The sequence below is a fragment of the Suncus etruscus genome, chromosome 5, assembly GCF_024139225.1.
Source record: "Suncus etruscus isolate mSunEtr1 chromosome 5, mSunEtr1.pri.cur, whole genome shotgun sequence".
Taxonomy (NCBI): domain Eukaryota; kingdom Metazoa; phylum Chordata; class Mammalia; order Eulipotyphla; family Soricidae; genus Suncus; species Suncus etruscus.
Genome location: NC_064852.1, coordinates 109,855,379 through 109,878,823, shown reverse-complemented (window position 1 = coordinate 109,878,823; position 23,445 = coordinate 109,855,379). Strand labels below are relative to the sequence as shown.

The 23,445-nt window shown below is 42.4% G+C and overlaps 1 protein-coding gene across 1 annotated transcript in view; it reads left to right on the top strand.

The window, feature by feature from the left end:
- Positions 1-23,133, top strand: part of LOC126008658 (olfactory receptor 12-like) — a 37,757-nt gene extending 14,624 nt beyond the window's left edge. The window contains 2 exon segments of the mRNA XM_049772897.1: positions 22,191-22,709; positions 22,712-23,133. Of these exon segments, the coding sequence (XP_049628854.1) occupies positions 22,191-22,709; positions 22,712-23,133 (941 nt within the window).
- The last annotated feature ends 312 nt before the right edge of the window (positions 23,134-23,445 follow it).

Here is a 23,445-nt window from a genome sequence, read left to right as displayed (position 1 = left end):
AAAAGTATATTTGTTGTGCGGGCGCATTTGCGCCCGTGCGGTTATAAAAATGAGTATTAGTAAGAAAAGACACTGCTGCAGGGGATCCAGTATGAATACAGGAGGAGTTTCTCTCTACCCCCCTCCCCCCAGAGCCCAGTTGCCAAACCTGGCTCTGAAGACCAGTTTGGCATGTGGGAATCTCGGTCTCCTGGACTAGTAGTTGGTCAGCCCAGGAGGTCATTGGCCAGCTGTCTGCCCAGTATCCCAGCCATACCTGTAGGAGAGGAACAGTAATCCTGGCATGTGAGATTTTCTGGGTCCAGCTGCAGCCTCCCTCTCCAGTATGAAAAAGCATAGGGGAGGAGTTTGCCTCTTCCCCATCCCCCCAGAGCTCAGATGCCAGACCTGGCCTTGAAAGCCAGCTTGGCGTGGGGGGCTCTCGGTCCCCAGGACTAACTGGTCAGTCCTGGGGGCCTTTGGCCAGCTGTCTGTCCAGATTCCCAGCCATGCCAGTAGAAGAGGAGCAGTAGTCCTGGCATGTGGGATTTTCTGGGTCCAGCTGCAACCTTCCTCTTCAGTTTGAAAAAGCTTGGGGTTGGAGTTTCCCTCCTCCCCCCACCCCCCAGAGCCCAGTTGCCAAACCTGGCCCTGAAGACCAGTTTGGCATGGGGGGATCTCGGTCTCCTGGACTAGTAGTTGGTCAGCCCAGGAGGCCATTGGCCAGCTGTCTGCCCAGTATCCCAGCCATACCTGTAGGAGAGGAACAGTAATCCTGGCATGTGGGATTTTCTGGGTCCAGCTGCAGCCTCCCTCTCCAGTATCAGGAATCAAAAAATTTATCCATTTCTTCCAGATTCCCATATTTTGTGGCATAAAGTTACTCAAAGTAGTCTCTGATTACCTTTTGAATCTCTGTAATATCTGTAGTGATCTCCCCCTTTTCATTTCTAATATGGGTTATCAAGTTTCTCTCTTGTGAGTTTTGCCAATGGTCTATCAATCTTGTTTATATTTTAAAGAACCAACTTCTAATTTTGTTGATCTTTCAAATTGTTTTTTGGGTTTCTACTTCATTGATTTCTGCTCTAAGCTTTATTTCCTTCTGTCTCCCTATTTTTGTTTCCTTTTGTTGATCATTTTCTAATTTTATGAGCTGCATCATTAGGCTATTGAGGTATGCCCCTACTTCCTTCTGAATGTGTGCTTGTAAAGCTAGAAATTTTCCTCTCAGTACTGCTTTTGCTGTGTCCCATAGATTCTGATAGTTTGTGTCTTCATTGTCATTTGTTTTCAAGAACGTTTTGATTTCCTCTTTGATTTTATCTCAGACCCACTGGTTGTTCAGTAGCAGGCTGTTTAATTTCCAGTTGTTAATATTCTTCTTCTGTGTCTCTTTGTAGTTCACATCTAATTTCAGAGCCTTGGGTCAGTGAAAGTAGTCTGCAAAATTTCTATCCTCTTGATTTTATGAAGGTATGTGGTCTATCCTAGAGAATGACCCATGTACATTGGAGAAGAATGTGTATCTAGGTTTCTGGGGATGGAGTGTCATATATATATATATATATATATATATATATATATATATATATATATATATATATATATATATATATATATATATATACATACACACACACATACACACACACACACTAGGCCTCTTTCTTCCAATTCTCTTTTTCTGGCTAGTATATTTTCGTTGGGTTTCAGTCTGGTTGACCTAGCAAGTGTTGACAGGGCCATGTTGAGGTCTCTCACAATTATTGTGTTTTACTGATGTTCTCTTTCAAATTTGTCAGTAATTGTATTAGATAATTTGCTGATATCTCATTGGGTGCATATGTTTAATAGTGCAATTTCTTCCTGTTGCACATATTCCTTAATTAGTATGAAGTGTCCACCTTTGTCCCTTACAACTTTTCTGAGTCTAAAGTTTGTGTCATCTGATATTAATATGGCCATTCAGCTTTTTTATGGGTGTTGTTTTCTTGGATGATTTTCCTCCAGCCTTTGATTTTGAGTTTATGTTTGTTCTGACTATTCAGGTGTGTTTCTTGTAGGCAGTAGAAAGTTTGATTCATCTTTTTGATCCATTTAGCTACTCTGTGTCTCTTAACTGGTGCATTTAGTCCATTTACATTGAGGGAGATGATTGTCATGGGATTTAATGTCATCTTTGTGGATAAGTTTGCTGTGTCTGTTGGTCTGTTTTATCCTAAGTTAGATCTTTCAGTTTTCCTTTAAGGTTGGCTTTGCATCTGTAAAGTTTCTGAGCTGTTGCTTAACCCTGAAGCTATGTATCCTTCCTTCAAACCTGAACATGAGTCGGGCTGGGTGCAGTATTCTAGGTGAAGCCTCCATTTCATTCAGTCTTGTCACAATATCCCACCACTTTCTTCTGTCCTTGAGAGTTTCTTGTGACATGTCTGCTGTAAATCTTATGAATGCTCCTTTGATTATAATTTCCCTTTTTGATCTTGCTGCTTTCGGTATTCTATCTCTATCTGTAGAATTTGTCATTGTGACTAGGATGTGTCTTGGAGTGTTTTTCTTTGGGTCTCTTTTAGCTGGTACTCTTCATGCATGCAGGATTTGATTGCATGCAGTCTTTAGCTCTGAGAGTTTCTCTGTGATGATGTCTTTGACTGTTGATTCTTCCTGTGGATCCCCTTCCTGGGCTTCTGGGACTCCAATGATTCTTATGTTGTTTCTGTTGAGTTTATCAAAGACTTCTATTTTCATCTGTTCACATTCTTTGAATACTTTTTCCATTGTATGATTGTTTGCCTTAAGGTTCTTTTCCAATCTCTTTTTCTGTATGGAGTTGTTCTGCATTTGATCTTCCAGTTCACTGATTCTGCCCTCGGCTGCTGTTACCCTGCTGGAGAGGTTTTCCATTGTATTTTTCAGTTCCGCTACCGTGTTTTTTAGACCTGTTACATCAGTTTGGAGTTTTCTGATTTCTGTCTTTGTGTTCTGTTCAGCAAGAGCTATGTTTTCTTTGATTTCCTTGAGGATCCTCCATATTTCTATTCTAAACTCCTTATCTGAAAGATTAATCAGATGGTTGGTATTTTTTGGGTCATCATTGGGTCTTCATTCTCTGTGCATCGTGTTTGTCTGCAAAGGTTTCCCCATTGTCACACTTGTAGTGTAATTTTTTCTGTATGTTATGGTGGGGTTCATTAGTTAGGAAGAGCACAAAGCCATGAAGTAGAGTGGCCGTGTTCTTTTGGAGGCTCTAGGAGAGCGACCTTGCTGGGCCCTTCTTGGCCCACTCAGGAGAGGTTCGGGACACAGAACAGGAGAGAAATACACACAGGTGACACGCACAGTCTCTCCCAATTGCTAATCACACAGACACTTTTCTGATTTTTTGTTTGATTTTTTTTTGGTCATTGTAGTGTTTTGGGGTGTTGTTGTTTTTGGTATTGTTGTTATGATTTTCTTCCTTTTTTCCCTTTCTTCTCTTAAATTGATATTTATAGCCTCTAGTCTAGAAGAACTACTCCTCCTGGTTTTTTTGTTTGTTCATTTTTGCCCCCCCCCCTTTTTTTCTTTCAAACAGAACCACATAATTTGAATTATCTTGTTTTGCCTCATAAATTGAGGGGGGAATAATGGATGGTACCATGACCAAACAGTCGTATGAACATTGAGTAAAAATAAAAAATGATCAGACTTAAACACCAAATCCAAAGCCAAAACAACAAAATCAATACCCAATCAACAACAAGCTAGACACAGAGGGGACCACTTATACTAGCAGCCCAGGGAGCAAAGAAGGGGGATATGGGATGCATGCTGGAAACAGGAGTGGAGGGAGGACAACATTGGTGGTGGGAATGCCCCTGATGTCACTATGTACCTAAGATATTACTGTGAAAGATTTGTAATTCACTTTTGGTCAAAATAAATAAATAAATATTATTTAAAAATAAACTAGGAATTGATTTCCACATGACCCAGCAATTCCACTCCTGGAGAAATGACCCAATGACCCCAAAACATAATGCAGAAAAGCTCTCTGTACTCCTATGTTCATTGCAGCACTATTTAAAACCTGAAAACAATCCAAGTGCCCAAGATGAATGAGTAAAAAAGATATGGTACATCTACATGTTGGGATACTACAAAGACATTTTAAAAAATGAAGTCATGAAATTTGCTGATACATGAGTGAACATGGAGAGTCATGCTGAGAGAAATGAGTCAGAGGGAGAGGGACAGACATAGAGTTATTGCATTCATTTGCAAAATATAAAGAAACATACTAGGATAATAATCCCCCAAAGATAACAGAAATGAAGGCCAAGAAAACTGGTCCTGAGTAGTAAGTTTGCCACAAAGTAGGGAGGTTGTTTAGAGCAGAAAAGGAACCACTATGTTAAAAATGGTAGGTAGGAAGTGATAGCTCTGGAGAAGAACTGGGTACTGAAAGGAGGTACAGTGATAGGCATAATACCCCTTCATGCAAACCACGGTGCCTAAATGGAAAAATAAAACTGTCTGTCAGAGAGATAGGCTGGGGGATGGGAGAAAAACTGGGAACATGGGAGGAGAGGAATACTGGTGAAGAGATGGGTGCTCAAGCATTGATAACTGAAACTCAATTATAACTATAACTTTGTACCTCACAGTGATTCAATAAATATAAACAAATTTTAAATGGGCTGGAGTGACAGTAAACTGGGCAAGAGACTTTCCTTCCATGCAGCCAATTTGAGTTTGATACCTGGCACCCCAAATGGTCCCCAAGCCTGCCAGAAGTGATTCTTGGATGTAGAGACAGTATTAACTGTGTATTGCCCAAAGCCAATTAAAATTATTTCATAATTAAGTAGTAGTACCCACAAGAATTTTTCCTCCCTTTATTAGATGTATTTTTCAGAACTGTATCTGCAAATGAGTTTTTATTTGTGTAATTCATCATAGAAGATGAACATAATCATGAGATGAAGAGTTGGTTTGCTTTCAGCAAAAGCTCATGACATACCAGCCTCACAGCTGATCTAACTGGGGTCTCTCGAGGGGGGGCAGTGATGCAAGTCCCCACCCTGCTGAAGCCCTGGCAATTGTACACACAACCCATACAAAAACCCACACACAGACCTACAAAAGACTCACCCTACAACTGCTGCCTTGCCAATGTCCCAACTTTACCGCGTCTCCAGTCATCTCTGCAGAGGCTCCTAACTGCTCAATCTCCAGGGATAGAGTTTTGTGCCTGCCATTGCCAAGGACTCTCTGAAGGCAAGGCAGGCCCCATCCCACCCTTCCCAGTGCCTCTCTATTTCCAGAAGTCCTGGCAGCCACACCCATAAACCACTACTGTCATCTGTCTAGTTTCACCATGAGATGCATAAAGTTGTTCATGATTGAGTTTCAGTCATACAATGTCCAACACCCTTCCCTGGTGCACATTTTTCAACAACACCACCCACCATCTGCTTCATTTTCCCTCCCATTACCCCCCATCTGACTCTATAACAACCCATTTTATTCTTTCTCTCTCACCTCTTCCTTTTTAGGCATTAATTTGCAATTTTGTTCCTGAAGTGGTATCATGCCTAGCACTTTACCACCTTTCAGTACGCAGTTCTTGTCCAGAGTGATTATTTCCAACTAACAGTGGAAAAGACATTCTGACAAGGTACCACTGGATACTCTGTTAGGGAATGACTCATCTCTGTTATCTCCAGTCTTGCCTTTACCAGATTCATCAACATGAAACCCAGGAACCAGACAGAAGCTCCTGTATTTATTCTAACTCTTCCATAATTTTATACTGACTTCCCAGTAGAAACACACCAAATTAAAAGTGAAATTGTCATAGAAGCCACATAAGTCCAACAAACAAAACCAATAATGGAATGCTCAACTGGCAATTAACAGTATAGTCAACCTTCATTGGACTAATGACCCCAATTCAACATATGGCATTTTTCACAATTTTTTTTATAAAATTTTATTCAATAATTCCTTTACCCTTTAGTTGTGGCAAAGAATAGTAAATTACTTATTTATATCTGCCAGGCTTCAGGAAGGTTGGGAAACTGGGGACAATGGTGGAGGGCATGTTACACTAGTGGTAGGATGGGAGTTGGAACACTTGAATGCCAGAAATAACTGTTATGAGCAAGCCAGTAAGCCATGGCATTAACTATAGTTAAAATTTTTAAGTGCTTTTACATTATGCAGCTCTGTTGAGCTTCTCCAAATAATATTCTGCATTAATTTCTTTTTGTTCAGTTTTTTTATCTGGAGGCCAAATGCAACAGTACTCAGGGCTGTCTCCTGGCTCTTGTGCTCAGGGATCAGTCCTGGCAGGGCTCAGGGGATCCTATGGGGTGCCAGGGATGGAACCTCTGTCAGTCATGTACAAGGCAAAAGCCTCCCTGCTGGACTATCTCTCCAGTCCTACTTTTCTACATTAATTGAGCTACCATAGCTTTTCTCTTCCATGATATTGAGATAACACATCACACTGATTTTCAGATTTTCAACCTTGTAATAGTAATGATAAACTAGTCAATAAGATATTCTCCTTTTGCCCTAGATTACATCCTACTTCTCACTATGTCTCTGCTGTTTACCTTCAACTACATGCATAATATCATCTATCAGTAGATTATAATATATAAAATAATAAGTATGTTATGTACTTACATTGTATGTTGAAGACATGAGTTGTCATTAAAAGAGATTCAGGGGGCCCGGAGAGATAGTATGGAGGTAGAAGGATGGTGGTTCAAATCCCGACATCCCATATGGTCCCCCGAGCCTGCAGGAGCAATTTCTGAGCATAGAGCCAGAAGTAACCCCTGAGTGCTGCCGGGTGTGACCCCCCCACCAAAAAAAAGAGAAAGATTTGGGTAGAAATGAAGTCTATGATTCTTTTCAGCAACTTAATCAATTTCACACAAAAATTTTCTTTATAATTTTGATGTACAATTCAACTTGATCCTACTAATTCCACCTGATAGATTGGTTGACATCACTTTTCGGAAACTTGAAGATATACTGAAAGTTCTCCTGCCTCAACTTAGCACCATGTCAGTCACTTCTCAACACCAACACTAAAGAGATTTTACAATGGGTAACTTAAATACTTACCAAAGGCATCCTCCATTGTGGCTTCGGTGTTCCTAGAAATAGGTTTGAATTCAGACATCTGGTAAATAGTATTGTTCCTCTATCTCAAAGGACTGCATCAGCATTCTGAGCCAAGTAAAGTGGTTAAGTACAAAGCAGAACTTTGGGCTGCTGATTGTCATATTACATCACAGTTGTCACTATAGATTACCCAAAGGTTGCTGTAGATGCCATTTCTGGCTGCAAGATGAAAAAATAATTTAACTTGTATTTATGTGCATGGGCATAAAAACACCAAATCATGTTCGTTCTTGAAATTTCTACTATCCATTCCAGAGTAAGAAATGTACTGAAACCCCACTGTCCTATCACCCATACCCTACCCTCTTCCTCAAGGTGGCCTTTATTATGATTCAGTTCTGAGTGTCCTAGAACCTTTTACAAAGATATATGGCAACTCTGGGTTCCCTGTTGTGTTCCATTGTTTATCAGTCTGTCTTCATAACAATACCAAATTGGTTTTCCTGTAGCTTTGGGAAGTGTTTAAAATCTAATATGACCTCCAGCAAAGTTTTCCTCTTTCTAATAATTGTGTGTATATGAATTGCATTGAATTTTTTAGTTCTTTGGGTCATGTTGCCTGCCATTACCCACCAATTAACACCGAATGATTTTCCATTTACCCATTTGTCCATTTATATTTATATATTGTCAATATAAAGTTGACAACATGTCAGAGACAGCCAGAGATCAAACCCTGATATGGAATTCGGCAGGACAAACCAGTCTGTGTGGCAAGAATACATAGCCTAAGGCATTCACTAGCCCAGAGCCCTAAGAAATGTCACAGTTTCCTATCAGGCATATATTTCAGGAAGCTTGAGATATCTTTGATCTTTACTATCTTAAGGTGAAAATTGGTTCCTGTGTAAAGATAACATGTAAAGTTTAATTATAGGGATGCACCCTGTAAAGACTGTCTGTAATGCTGGCTGTTCCATTTTGCTTCCTCTCCACCCCCTGCTTTAATTGTGCTTAAAAGAACCTGTACCCTTCAATAAGACCTTGATAAGACACTTTACTTGGTCTCCGTCTCTTCTTCCCCCCCTCCCCCCATTCTCTTTACAGGCTGGATCCCCTCTATACACCCACAGAATAACAGAGTTCTGCAGGATGGGACAACAACATTTTGTAGCTTTCAATGCTAGAGTTTTTCACCTCTATTTGTCACATTTATTTCTTAGAAGTTTATACTTTGTGAATGTGTTGTGAAAGGAATTTGTCTTGATTCCTTCTAAAATAGTAATTGCTGATATATAAGTATAAACTGATATTAATTATGTGTGGTTTTATTCTTTTAGTTGAGTAGGATTCATCAGATGCAATAACATTAATGTATGGGTTTTCCACAACTAAGATCATATAATGCAAATTATTTTATGTACTAATTCTTTTTTGTTTGTTTTTAGGCCACACCCAGAAGTTCTTAGGCTGATTTCTGACTCTGAACTCAGAAATCACTACTGAGGGGGCTGAGGGACTTCTGGATGCCAGGGATTGAAGTTGGGTTAACTGTGCAAGGCAAGTGCCCTATTCACTAGTCTATCATTCTAAGACCTTTATTTAATTTTTTAACTTAGATACTTTCATTTTCTTACCTGTTTATTTGTGAACTTAGACATTCATTTTTTTCTTTTGTTTGAAATTAGTGAGAATAGATACTTTTGCCTTATTCAATTAGAGATTGAAAAATCCGGACGACCCGACCCCCCAGTTGCCCAGCACAGAATAGTGAAAAAGGCACGTGCTCAGCAAATTGCAGGCAAGTTCCAAGTTTAATCTGATCGATCAGAGGTTCGAAACGTGCTCAGAGCAGAGCAGAGGTTGCGAACTCCAAAGTCTGAAATCAAGGGGTTTTTATACAGTTTTCAGGTGGGCTGTGTTATTTTTACAGAGGAAACAGGAATGGGCTTTGATATGGGGGAATCTGGAGGTTTTGGGGGTAGGTGTGAGTAGGGTCCAGACTTCAAGTCTCCAAGTGAGCGGGATCCAGACATTAAGTCTCCAAGATGTCTTCAGCACAATTAATGCAGGGTCTGTAAAACCATGGGGAGCCAGCAAATGGATCAGCACCTGTAACTCAGTAGATAAAAGACAAGCAGGTAGTTAACACAGAGGGGAGGTTGAGGGGGGAACATTGCATTGCATGAGAAAGAGACAGACAACTCCCATCAGGAATGTGTAGGGGAAAATATGTTTTTCACTTCTTTCATTTCCCACTCCTTCTTGTTAATAATTCTATTCTTAGAATTAACACAGAAGTAACCGAAGTAACCACTGCTAGCCAAGAACATTGAAGGGATTTTGGGCAGACGTCTCTTCTGTAACTACTTCCTGCTGAGGTGGGGCGGAGTTGGTTTCAGGGGTTAAGTTCAAGGTGCAGCAAGTGGTTACTCAGAGTTTTGTGGGTACTTCCTGATATTGCTGTCTTAGCACCATTAGCTTAACTTCCCCCACTTGAGTGCGGATAAAAGTTACAACTCTGTTTACGATACAGGGTCCTACTGCAACTATTAAGAGTACACTTAGCAGTGGACCAAGTAGAGGCAGGAGGTAGGGGAGGATTCCTCCCCATAGAGACCATAACGGTTGATCATAGAGTTCCTCCCTTCGCTTTGCTAATTCTTCCTGGTGTTTCTTTATTCTGTCTCGTACTATTCCGGATTTATTAACATAAAAGCAACATTCTTCTTGTAAAGCTACACACAATCCTCCTTTCTCGGCTAGGATTAAGTCTAGTCCCCTCCGATTTTGCAGGACCACCCGGGCGAGTGAGTCATGCTGGTCTTGTAGGTCCTGGATAGACTTGTAAACCTGCCGGATGTCTGAGGCCAGTCGATCAGATAACTTATTATACCGGTCCAATGAAACTCCTAACCCTGCAGCTCCCATTCCTAATCCTCCGACCACACCTAACGCAGCCAGCAGGGGTAGTAATACTACAGCCCTACGAGTTCGAGTTCGGTGTCCTCCCAGGAGGTCTATGCTGGGAAGAGGGACTGGTTCAGTTCCTGGGAGAACATCAATGTTGGGTAGCAGGAAGGCAGGTGCACAAATGCCTGTGCTATTTCTGGGTAACACTGGATAAGCCAAATTTCCTCCACAGACCCAGACCTGTCCTGGGGGGAGGCATCCCAAGTCCAACGAGACTTCGGAGATGTTAGAGCACCTTGTTGTTGGTACTTGCCCTAAATCTATGGTTAGTGAGTAATTTCTAACATAGCAAGTGGAGGAGTCAAATTCCTGAGGGATTACCTTAAAGGGCTTGGTATAGGTGCAGTTTGAAAAGCTACTTATATTTGGTTTAGGCACAGGTATTGCTAATGGCCAATCGTTACTCATTTTCATGCATAGCCAGCAGTCAGCCGCTAAGCTTGGGTTGGTTTGATTTAAGAGCTTGTGAGTGTACTTTAGAATCTCGTGTATATTTGAATCCAGATCCTCATTTAGCACCCTAGCTTGAAGGGAGGGGTGCTTGGGCCAGTTTGGCATTAGGTTATAAACTTCCTTTTCGGCCCATTCTATGGCTTCCTTTTCTAACCTTTCTTCTCTCTCTTCTTTTGTTTCTCTTTTCTCATATATCTTTTCTGCCTCTTTTAACACATCCTGCAAATTTTTGCCTTGTATGTTTTCTAGCCGCTGTAACTTCCTTCTAATATCTGTTGCTGACTGTCCTACAAAAGCCATGATTACTGATGCCTGATGGACCTCAGAAGCAGGGTCAAATGGGGTATATCGCCTATATGCCTCCATTAGTCTTTCTAGGAAGACAGCTGGTGGCTCCTCTGGCCCTTGTATTATTTCTTTTACCTTGGCTAAATTTGTGGGTTTCCTAGCAGCTTCCCGGAGACCTCTCATGAGTGTCTGGCGATAAGTGGACAGATGTTCCCTACCTCCAGGAGCGTTGGGGTCCCAGTCAGGTCTGCGCAAAGGAAAGATGTCATCTATTTCATCAGGCCTGTCGGTGATTAAACCACCATTCCCAATCACATTTTTCCGTGCTGCGGCCAGGATTCTATTTTGTTCCTCAGTAGTAAAGAGGGTTTTTATCAGTTGTTGGCAATCATCCCAGGTTGGTTGATGAGTGTTCATTAGGGAGTCAAAAAGGTTGATTAATTTAGTAGGGTCCTCTGAAAAAGAAGGATGATTTAGCTTCCAATTGTACAAATCAGAGGAGGGAAAAGGCCAGTACTGTAAGGTAGGCATATTTCCACCATGCCCATCGGGCAAAGGAACGTTGGGGACCACTGGTCTTAGTGGCATTATAGATGCTGCAAGAGGGGCAGAGCTTTGTCCTCTTAGCTGGCTCCGGGTCCCTGCAGCTGGTCCTGTGCGTCCATCCCCTCCCTCTGAGTCAGGGGGGGAGGGTGGATAGTATGATTCCTGTCCGTCTGTTGTTAAAACAGAAGGCAGGCAAGGGGCCCGGTCATGCCCCTTGGTTAATAGTGGTGGTGGTGGTTGGGGAGGGGCAGTGGGAGCTGACAGTGTGGATGGTTCCCCTCTCCCAAATGCAGGCGCTGCGGTGAGCCGCAGCGTCCCCTGGTCTGCACTTCCTGCATTCCCGCAGATCGAGGCAGGCGCTGGGGTGACCCACCACGCCCCCCCGTTTGCCCTTCCCTTCTCCGAACTTTCACAAGTTGAGGGAGACGCAGGTTGGGCAGACGCTCCCCGCTCTGCAGACCCGGGAAGCGGCCACGCCCCCTGACCTGCTCCCTGCTTCTCTGAACTTTCGCAAGTTGAGGGAGACGCAGGGGAGACAGGTGCCTCCCGTTGTGTGGATGCAGGCTGGGCGAATCTCCGTTCTGTGGGCCTGTAAGGGGGGGGCTCGAAAAGAAGAAGATCAGTTGTATCTGGATAAATGTTGGGGAACTGTGGTGGGCATAGAGGTGAGCCGGGAGGGGCTGGCTTCGTTATCTCCTCCGGGGCGCCTCCTTCTTGGGTTCTTACGGGAAGAATGCTATGGTTAGTAGGTGGGGGTAAGGAAGAGCGCTCAGGGTCAGGCGGCAAGGCGACCAGGCTGTCGGGAGCTGTTGGAAACAGAAAGGGGCGCATCCATTCCGGGGGGCTTTCACACAAATCTTCCCAAACAAGAATATAGGACTCCTGTTCTGGGTGTCCCTCGGGTTTGGCGCGGTAGATAACGCTTTTTACTTTCCGTACCGATGGCAAATGAAAAGAGCCTTCCTTAGGCCACCCTACACCAAAGGAGGGCCATTCAGAAGAGCAAAATGCCTGCCATTTTCTCTTCTTTATAACCCAAGACTGTTTTTTTTGCCCTTTTATTAACTTCTTTCCAGTGCTCTAGTGTAAGAGCAAGTGGTGTGGATTGTACCTGTCCCATTGCTGCCTGGTCTCACCAGCCTTATGCACAAACAGCTGTTACCAAGCCTCTCTTTCACACAGCAATATATCAAGCCCTCTTTCCACACCTAACAGTGTAACAACCAACAAGGAATAAAAAAAAACACAATACAGAGTCCGATTTGGAACACGAAAACAAGGGTAGGGTGTTCCGTAGAGAGAAAACAACAAACTGGGATGAGTGTACCAGAATATGAGGCTGGATTAGTCCAGTTACAAGTAAGAGGACAGAAAGAACTAGTCACAGAAGACATAGAAAAAGAGAATGTCCGACCACTTGAGGGAGAAGTGTATTGCTTAAACCAATGTGTTCCTAACCGGAGCTCAGTTTGTCTTGCTGGAGGGCAAGTCTATCTGGAGAGACTTGACTGAGACCCTTTATTCTTCACCAGGATTTATCTATCGGACCACGTCTTTTATGGAGAAGACGGGGTACCTGGCTCCGGGGGACTTTTGCGGTCGGACTCAGTAGCGTTAGTTTAGATACAGTTAGTGAGAGATCTTAAACAGAAAGTTTTTCGGCTCAACAATCAAAGGACGAGCCCCAAGGGACTCACAATAGAGAAACACAATGACGATATCAGAATTGCCAGATATTCAACTCAAATCGCAAGCCAATATTCCAACAACAGTTTCAAATTCAATAATAGCGACAGAAAGCAAACCTACGACGCAGACAAACCTTTACACAGACAGACCTCCTTCCTGCAACCAGGGAACGTCTTCCCCGTTGCTTTAAATCGCCTCCTAGGCACCCTGGTGCGCGCGGCCAGGGATGTGACTTTGCGTTGGAGTTCGTCAACTCCTTTGCCACTCGGTATACGCATCGAGTGGGAACCTCAGTCTGGGATTCCAAAGTCACACACTTCCACGACTAAGCCCCTTAGTCGATTATCAGGTCTGTTTGCAATAGCGCTTCCCACAGATAAACCCAGAGCAAAGCACACGGGGAACTAGAGAGTGAGCTAAGGGGAGGAGGAGGGAGAAGGGATCCCAGGGAACTCACCAAGCAGACCTTGTTCACTCGTCCGGCTCGGGTGGGGTGTGTAAGGGTCTCCTGGTGGCTCGCCAAAAATGAAAAATCCGGACGACCCGACCCCCCAGTTGCCCAGCACAGAATAGTGAAAAAGGCACGTGCTCAGCAAATTGCAGGCAAGTTCCAAGTTTAATCTGATCGATCAGAGGTTCGAAACGTGCTCAGAGCAGAGCAGAGGTTGCGAACTCCAAAGTCTGAAATCAAGGGGTTTTTATACAGTTTTCAGGTGGGCTGTGTTATTTTTACAGAGGAAACAGGAATGGGCTTTGATATGGGGAAATCTGGAGGTTTTGGGGGTAGGTGTGAGTAGGGTCCAGACTTCAAGTCTCCAAGTGAGCGGGATCCAGACATTAAGTCTCCAAGATGTCTTCAGCACAATTAATGCAGGGTCTGTAAAACCATGGGGAGCCAGCAAATGGATCAGCACCTGTAACTCAGTAGATAAAAGACAAGCAGGTAGTTAACACAGAGGGGAGGTTGAGGGGGGAACATTGCATTGCATGAGAAAGAGACAGACAACTCCCATCAGGAATGTGTAGGGGAAAATATGTTTTTCACTTCTTTCAAGATAAAGTTTTATGTCATTTACCTTAAGAAGTGTGGAAGCTGTGCATATTATTATCAATATTATTATCAATATTATTAAGGCAAGCTTTTTCTCTCTACTCCTACATTTTGAATTTCAGTATTATGAAAATATTTTAATTTTTGATTGAAATATAAGTTTTGCATTTTTCTTCAACCTGTAGAATTTTATATTGACTTACTTTACAGTATAACAACTTAAAACATTGTTATACTAAAAGTAGTAGTTACTTGCATACTAGTCAATAATAATTCTTTCCCTCTCCCTAGAAGACACCTGTCCTCTGACTCTGTAACTGTCTATTGTCTTTTAACATATATGTACTATAGATGTATGTTGATCTATATGCTTATACTAATATACTTTATTTAATATGCATGTACTCACATATATCCCATGAGGGAAAGGTTACTTTTCATTAAAAAGATTTATGGGGCCGGGAAGGTGGCGCTAGAGGTAAGGTGTCTGCCTTGCAAGCGCTAGAGTAGGACGGACCGGACCGTGGTTCGATCCCCTGGCATCCCATATGGTCCCCCCAAGCCAGGGGCGATTTCTGGGTGCATAGCTCAGGAGTAACCCCTGAGCGTCAAACGGGTGTGGCCCAAAAACCAAAAAAAAAAAAAAAAAGATTTTGTAGAAATGATGACAATGAATCATTCTAGCAACATGATTCAACTTTCATCAAGAAAAAGTTTGTTAATAGGTTTCACTTACAATTTACCTCCACCCTTTCTTTTTTAGTTTAAACTGTCTCTTTTTGAAGTAAAAGTCCTTCCCTAGAGGCAAGCGGGGAAGGATAGGTGGGTGGAAAATTGGGGACATTGGTGGCAGGAAATGTGTACTATACAGCAAATCAAAGTGTCTAAATGGGAGGAAAAAAAGGAAGCAAGAGAAGGAAAGAACGAGAAAGAGAGATACAGAGAGAAGAAAAATGTATGCCTGAGACAGGAAAGAGAGAAGGCATCAGGGAGAGTGAGAAACGGGGGACATTGGTGGCAAAAAAATGTGCATTGGTGAAGGTTGTTGTACATTGTATGACTGTAACTAAATCATGAACAACTTAATCTTTGGAAATAAAACTGTATTATGAACAAATTTGTAACCACGGTATTTAAATAAAAAATAAAAATAAACAACTTTCAGGTTTCTAAATGTCAAAAAATTGATGTGGGGAACTGCAGATGTGGTAAAATTGAAGGGTGTAAGTATAAAAAAAATAAACCAGAATGATAGGAGTGTTATCATTTAAACTACAGTATTTTCAGCAATAAACAAAAAAATGTAGCCAGAGATGTGACTTGCTCATAAAGCCCCTGGTTTCAATTCCAAGCCTCCCAATAAAAAGTAAAAGAAAAATATGTGTAAATATAAGAGTTTTTAAAAAATTTAATTCACAAATAAACTTTTTTATCTTAAGTCTCTACAAAAAACATAATAATCATTGGAGTAAGAGTGGTAACACAGCAGTAGGGTGTTTGCCTTGCACACGGCTGACCCAGGATGAACACAGGTTTAATTCCCAGCATCCCATATGATCCCCTGAGCCAGGAGTAATTCCTGAGCGCCACCTGGTTGTGGCCCAAAAAAGAACCAATAATAATAATAATAATAATAATAATAATAATAATAATAATAATAATTGACTTTTGCAATAACAACTTCAAGACTTAAAAAATAAAATTTGCTACATCCTGCAATACTCAGTGCTTGCTCATGGCTCTACTCTCCAAACACTTGTCTACCACTTTTTTGGACAGTAGAACATATACAGAAAAGAGTTATATCTCAACTTGGCTTCTTTTAAGTTCGTTTTTAATAAGATATCCAGAGTGAGCTTATCCAAAATAACTAGAAGTAATGTAAAGACAATAGCACTTTGATGGTGATGAAGGAGGTAATGGTATGACTTCCTGTGTCAAACCACAAGTTTTGACATTATTTTAACTCAGTTGTTGGCAACAATTCCTCTCATCTCTGAATGACCTTGTTCATGAGGACGCGTTGAGGCATGTGAAAACTCTTGGAATTCCACAGGAATGCCTTTGGTGATAACAAAACAGACTGAGTGGAGGCTGGGAAAGGAAGGATGCTAGGCATAATCTCTAGGACAATAATGAGCAAGAATATTGGGGGAGAAAAGCAACCCTGCATGTCTTGACTTCTGTTCCCAGGGAGAAGGAACATTAAACAAAGAAATTAGGTGTCTTTCCTAACAGCCTAATATGTTAAAATCTTATCAATAAAGTGCTTGTCTTTCAATAAATTGATATATGCCAACATGAACATTTCCCATCTGTAAACCACAGATACACAGCCATGCCCCAGGTCTCAAACCCACTAGAGATTTCCACTAAGTGACTTAAATTACAATAAAATTTCTGGAAATTTCATGTGTTTTAAAAATAACTTGAATACATATTCATGACATTACCAATAGTGAACTTGGTGCCAATAGGAATAGATTTGACTTGAGTGACCCAATTTCTCTCTCTCAAAGAAATCAAGTGGTTTGTTTTGATCAAATCAATTAAGTTGAGACAAATATACTGACTCAACCTGATACAGAACTTTCTTTGCACTAATGGGAATCACACAAGTCTGGACATTATTAAAATTTTTTCCAAATATCTAGCTATGGAACTTCCTGTTAACTTTTTTGATAGAACAATGAACAACTTATACATGTGCACAGAAAAATACATTATATAAACACTTGGAAGCCAACAAATAGATCAAGTAAGAAATTTTCTTAAATCCCACTGACATATTATTTTTTCCATCCAAGGTGGCGATATATCCTAATAAATTTTTGTTTGTACCAAGAATAAATATCAAGAAGTGGGGTCACTGGATCATATGAGAACTTTTTTCTAAATTTTTTATTTAAACTTTATTATTTACAAAGTTGTTTATATTACAGTTTTTCTGGCATTCATTATTCCAATACCAGTCCCACTACCAGTGTGATGTTGCCTCTACAACTGTCACCAGTTTCCCTCCCATCCCACAAGCCTGACCCCTTAGAGATATAAATTTGTTTCATTTTTTTGTTACAACAAATTAAAAATAGAATTATCAGAAAATAAGCCAGTAAAAGTCAATTTGTGATGTTTGCTGTATCTTACAGTGATGTTACTAAAAATCATTGAGGATTTACTGAGCTGGTGGGTGCTGGTTGAGACTTCTGTGTTATTCATTCATTGAGATGCAACCTTCCCTTCAAATGTGCTTCGATTCTAGGACTGATAGTACTGAAAAATTTGGAAATTCCAAATGACCATATATGTGGCCATGTGCTCCAGTACTGTGAAATTTGATGATATCAGGAGCTGTGAAACTTGGCTTTTAATATTGGAGAAGTCAAGTATGGAGTCTGCTTTCCGTCTTCCTTTTAGAAGGAAGGGAAATCAGCTAGTCCCCTTTCAAAGAGGGTCTTAGGGTTTTCAACCCAGAGATTGATCTCTCTGGTCAATTTGGCAGCTTGGCATAGCTTGTTCTAGTCTTACTTTTATTTTCTTTGAGAAATATTTGTACAGTTTTTCATAGTAGCTGGACAAGACAACACTCTGACCAGCAGTAAATGATAGTTCCCTTTTCACCACATTCTTATCAGCAGAGGTTGTTCCTAGTCTTTTTGATATATGCCATACTCACTGGTGTAAGATCTAATGGAATTATAATACACCACAAATAGCCAAAGCCATTCTAAGAAGCAAGAAATTGGGAGGCATTATGTAATGTGTCCTGGACAACACTATATAGCTACACTATATAGCTAAAATATACTATGCTATATAAAGGAATCAAAGCAACATGAAATATGAATAAGAACAGACTCTATGACCAATTTATTAAAATGGGGAACATAGTTATAAACCCTCAGATATTTGATAGCTAATTCATGACAAAAGAGTCAAGTACATAAAGCAGAGCAAAGATACTGTCTTCAATAAATGATGCTTGGAAAAGACAAAAAAAGGAAGGGAGGGAGGGAGGGAGGATGGAAGGGAGGGAGGGAGGAATGAAGGAAGGAAGGAAGGAAGGAAGGAAGGAAGGAAGGAAGGAAGGAAGGAAGGAAGGAAGGAAGGAAGGAAGGAAGGAAGGAAGGAGGGAGGGAGGGAGGGAGGGAGGGAGGGAGGGAGGGAGGGAGGGAGAGAGGGAGGGAGGGAGGGAGAGAGGGAGGGAGAGAGGGAGGGAGGGAGGGAGGGAGAGAGGGAAAGAAAGAGGGAGGGGCGGAGGGCAGGAGGGAGAGAGGGAAGAAAAAGTGGAACTTTATTTCACACCATACACAAAATTCCATTCAAATTGGATAAAAGTCCTTGAAATTAGACCAGAATTCATAAAATACACCGAATATTATATAAGCAGAACACTTCAGGAATTGGACAGCAAATATGTTTTCAATTATATGATGAAACAAAGATGAAACAAATATTAACAAATAAAAATAACTCAAATTTGCATGACAAAAGAAGCTTGGACAAAATTAAAATACACTCAACTGATATAAATTATCTGTGGGCTGAAGAGATAGCACAACAGTAGGGCATTTGCCCTGCATGCAGTATAGATTCGAACAGGCGATGGTTTGAATCCTGGCATCCCATATGATCCCCGTTGCCTGCCAGAAGTGACTTCTGAGTGCCGCCGAGTGTGACACAAAAACAAAACAAAAAAAATTATTTGCACACAATAATATAATAAAGATAGGGTTAATGTTTAAGATATATAAATCGCTCATATCAAAAATTTTAATAATTAAAAAAATTCAATAATTACATCAAAATGATGTGAGTAAATGAAGCCACATTTGTCTGAAGAAGAGATAACCAGTAAGTTTATTAAAAAAAAAAATCTTGGGGCCCAGAGAGATAGCACAGCGGTGTTTGCCTTGCAAGCAGCCGATCCAGGACCAAAGGTGGTTGGTTCAAATCCTGGTGTCCCATATGGTCCCCCATGCCTGCCAGGAGCTATTTCTGAGCAGACAGCCAGGAGTTACCCCTGTAAATAAATAAATAAATAAATAAATAAATAAATAAATAAATAAATAAATAAAAAATCTATTGGGGCCAGAGTGATAGCAGTGGTAGGGCATTTGCCTTGCACGTGGCTGACCCAGGACGAACACGGGTCGATCCCTGGCATCTCATATGATCCTCCAAGCCTGCTGGGGGGAGGGGAGGATTCTGAGCACAGAGCCAGGAGTAACCCCTGAGCACCAGCACATGTGGCCCACAAACAAACAAACAAAAGATCAAGTCAACATCCCAATACTTAACCAATTATCTTCTTTCTTTTCCAGGAAGTGGTATGATGCTTTGTTTCGTTGGTTGCTGCTGCCTATGTAAGTACCTCAGCATCTCCTGGAATGGTGGACAAACTTAGTCTGTCCATGGGAATGAGAGAGCTACTACTTTCTACTCCTCCTCTGTGAGATTGTGGGTAGTGTGTTCCACAATCCCCAGAGAGGGAGAGGGATTCCAGTGCCCCCAATCCGGGTAGGACAAGAGACGTGGGTCTGGCAGCAATTGCAAGATGGGAAATAATTCACACATGGTTGGGAAGGAATAGCAGATTAGGAACTCACACTACAAACTCTTCATCCATAAGTCAGGCTGCTCCACCACATGGAACAATGAACCAAGATGGCAGCTTCCCCTGCAGACCCCCAAAGCATCCTTTATTGGAAAACAAAACCCACCTCCAAGAGTAGGGACAGGGCCAAATGAAAACTGGCTAATACCAACACTTCTCATTTTCTTCCTCTTTCTCTATCCTTATGATTCTGTGAAGCTAAGGTGGGAACACACCTATGTCTCAGAGCACATCTGTACCTGGGATCACAGAGCAGCCCTTTCTAAACTCTCAGCCTCCACAGCCTGACTCTGGGTCCCCATGTCCTCTACAAGACTGGATAGTTGAAAAGAAAATACTCCTTGTTTTTGCCACATCATGTTGTGAGAATTTAGGATAAGCACGATTCACCAAATCCAAGAATGAAGTTAGTGACATGAGAACTTTCCCCTTCAAACAATAAAAAAAGAAGAAAAGAGAACTTTCCCCTTCAGTAGAGAACTTCTCCAAAACCCTGACAACAGGTGAGATACTTTCATTGTGTCAGTTGTTCCCACCAGATCCATAGTCTAGAGCTGACTTGACTTGGTTTTTTATTTATAAAAATTATTTAATAGAATTATCACGAGATACAGTTATGAGGTTGTTCATTATCTCTCACTCACTTTCTCACTCTTCCTTTATCCTTTTAGAAAATTTTTTTTTTATTTTTGGGCCACACCCAGTGGCGCCCAGGGGTTACTCCTTGCTATGTTATCAGAAATCACTCCTAGCAGGCTCAGGGGACCATATAGGATGCTGAGAATCGAACCCAGCTCAGTCCTGGGTCTGCCACATGCAAAGCCAACACCCTAACACTGTGCTATCTCTTCAGTTCTTTTAGAAATATTTGACCTGTTTCCTTGATAACACACAATTGGCATTTTCCTGTCAACAAGTGTTGGCTGTTTCCTTGATAACACACAATCGGCATTTTCCTATCAACAAGTGTTGGCTATTCTACAAGTGTTCAGAGTGTTCCAACTTTACACTAACAATCCACCATTAAGCAAGCGCCATGTGCTTCCATTTTTTCCTACCATGAAATGTGATAGTTATGCAGTATTCAGACTCTTCACAATGTCCACCTGTGCTCATCTATGCCAGGTGGTTTTTTTGTTGCCTTTTTCTCTCAAGCTGGAACCCCCAGTGGATGCTGAAGGAATAAGGAAAATTTGGTCACGGAATCAGGGAAATTTGGGAAGGGAATTTAGAAAAGTTGGTCACAGGACAATTGGGATCGAGGGAACAGGAAGTCCCAGCACACTGCAGATGCCAATTACATCTAATTGGCCGTTGGAGACCTCAAGTCCCACCTGCACAGGTAGAGGCTTCATTATAGAGTGACTCATGTGCAGTTGCCCTAATGTACATTTAGCTGACAGTGACAGTGATAGGCACCAGCTTCTGTTCTGCTTCAGGACAGGAGGGACCAGGACACATTCCCTGGGAGCCCAGCACCATCCTCCACCATAACTCCTCTCCCTGCAACCCTGGACCTCAGGGAGGACGGAGAGGACCCAGCCCTCTCATCAGAGCAACATAGACAAGCCAAAGTCCCACTGAGGGCACTGGCCCTGTCACTGCTGCTCTAGCCACTCATGGGCCCACCCTGAATGGTGAGGTACCCCTTATGGGAGTTGGGGAAACCTTTGTGAGGAGGCAGTGAGCTCATAAAGGAGGAAACACTTAGGAGTTGGAGTTGGAGGACCATGTTGTAAGAGGCAGTGGGTTCTGGTACACAAGAGGGAGATCTTGTGTGTAAGGGGTAGTGGGACTCTGGGGGAAAAAAGGCGCTTAAAGTTGGGGGACCCTCGTGTGAGGACAGTGGACTCTAGAACATAGAAGACACTCAGGAGTTGATCTCCAGAGGAGAGTGACCATGCATGGCCCTGTGTTGTCCCTCTGTGACCTCAGCCAGACCAGGGCCATCAGAGTAAGGCTCAGTGACACTGATGATCAGTGTGCTAGGCACAGGCACTTCTACACCCACCACCCAGAAGATACCATGCCCAACTCTTGCTCTGCCTGTTCTGGGCTTCTTCCTGTAGGCAGCAGGGGCTTAACCAATATTTCTGAAATGAGTAAAGTGGAAGGAGCAGAGGATTTGAGATACCAGCATGTGGTATTGGTGAAAACAGTCCGCCATGGAAGTCAATTTGGGGGCTGAAATTAGGCAGTGAGGGCTCCACACACTGAACCACAGAGCAACAACCTTGTCCTCAGGTGAGTTATCAGGTGAGTTTGTAATTTCCTTCATCACAGTCTCCTGCCTTTCAGGTCATTCTGAATCATCGGGAAGGCAAACAGATGGTACATGAAACCTTCTTGGTGCATTGGACAGTGGCACATAAGGGTTCTTGTATTCCAGGAGAAAAGTAACCTTGGCCTTATAATCTCCCCCGTCTCCTCCCTCCTACCTCTTCCTCACTGCCCAGCTCTGAGCCGTGCTAGCCTTCAGACGTGGGAACCTTTCCACAGGGTCTTGGCAAGACTTTGTGCTGGTGGGGTTCGAGGGAGGTCCGGAGATCCAGACCCTGCTCTTTGTTGTGTTCCTGGGCCTGTATATGGTGACCATCCTGGGGAACCTGACCATGATCATGGTCATCACGCTGGACACCCGCCTGCACTCCCCCATGTACTTCTTTCTGCGTAACCTCTCTTTTCTGGACGTGTGCTACTCATCTGCCATTGCTCCCCAAACCCTGGCCAACACCTTCTCCTCTACCAAAATCATCACCTTTGCCCGCTGTGCTGCTCAGTTCTTCTTTTTCTCTTTATTTGTTACCACTGAGGTTCTGCTCCTGGCCGTGATGGCCTATGACCGCTTCATGGCCATCTGTAGTCCCCTCCGCTACCCCGTGACCATGTGCCCCACTGTATGCACCCGTCTGATGTTTGTCTGCTACTGTGGGGGTGTCTTCAACACCATCACCCAGACCAGCTTCACGTTCAGCCTCCCGTTCTGCAGCTCCACCACATTGACCACTTCTTCTGTGATGTGCCACCCCTACTCAAAATTGCCTGTTCCAACACAGCCCTCAATGAGCTGGTGATGTTTGGCATCTGTGGGCTCATCATCGTGGGCACCATGTTTGTGATCCTTGTCTCCTATGGCTACATCATTGTCACCATCCTCAGGATGCGCTCAGGGATTGGCAGACACAAGCTCTTCTCCACCTGTGGCTCTCACATGACAGCCGCGTTCCTCTTCTATGGAACTGCCTTTGTCATGTATGCCCAGCCAGGAGCTGTGGAATCCATGGAGCAAGCCAAGGTTGTCTCAGTGTTCTACACACTGGTCATCCCCATGCTCAACCCCCTCATCTACAGTCTTCAGAACAAGGATGTGAAAGAGGCCCTCTGGCGGTTAGGACAGAAGTGCCTGGGAACATGAGGTAGGTGGCCCAAGTAACTTTTCAAAGGTATCTTGAACACATTCATGAGTGTTCGCCACTGGAATCCCTAGTCTGTTTCAGTAACCAGTGAATGAATCTGTTGTTTCACCAGCATCAGATTGTTTTGTCCTATAGCTTTGGAGTGTGTTTGAAATTTAAAGTAGGAGACCCCCAAATAATTAATATTTTAATGGTTGTGTTTATTGTTTGGTATACTAAGATTCCATGTGAATTATAGGATACACCCTTTTCTTTATGTAATAAGTATATTGTATTTTTATATTGATTGCACTAAAATTGAAATGTCTTTG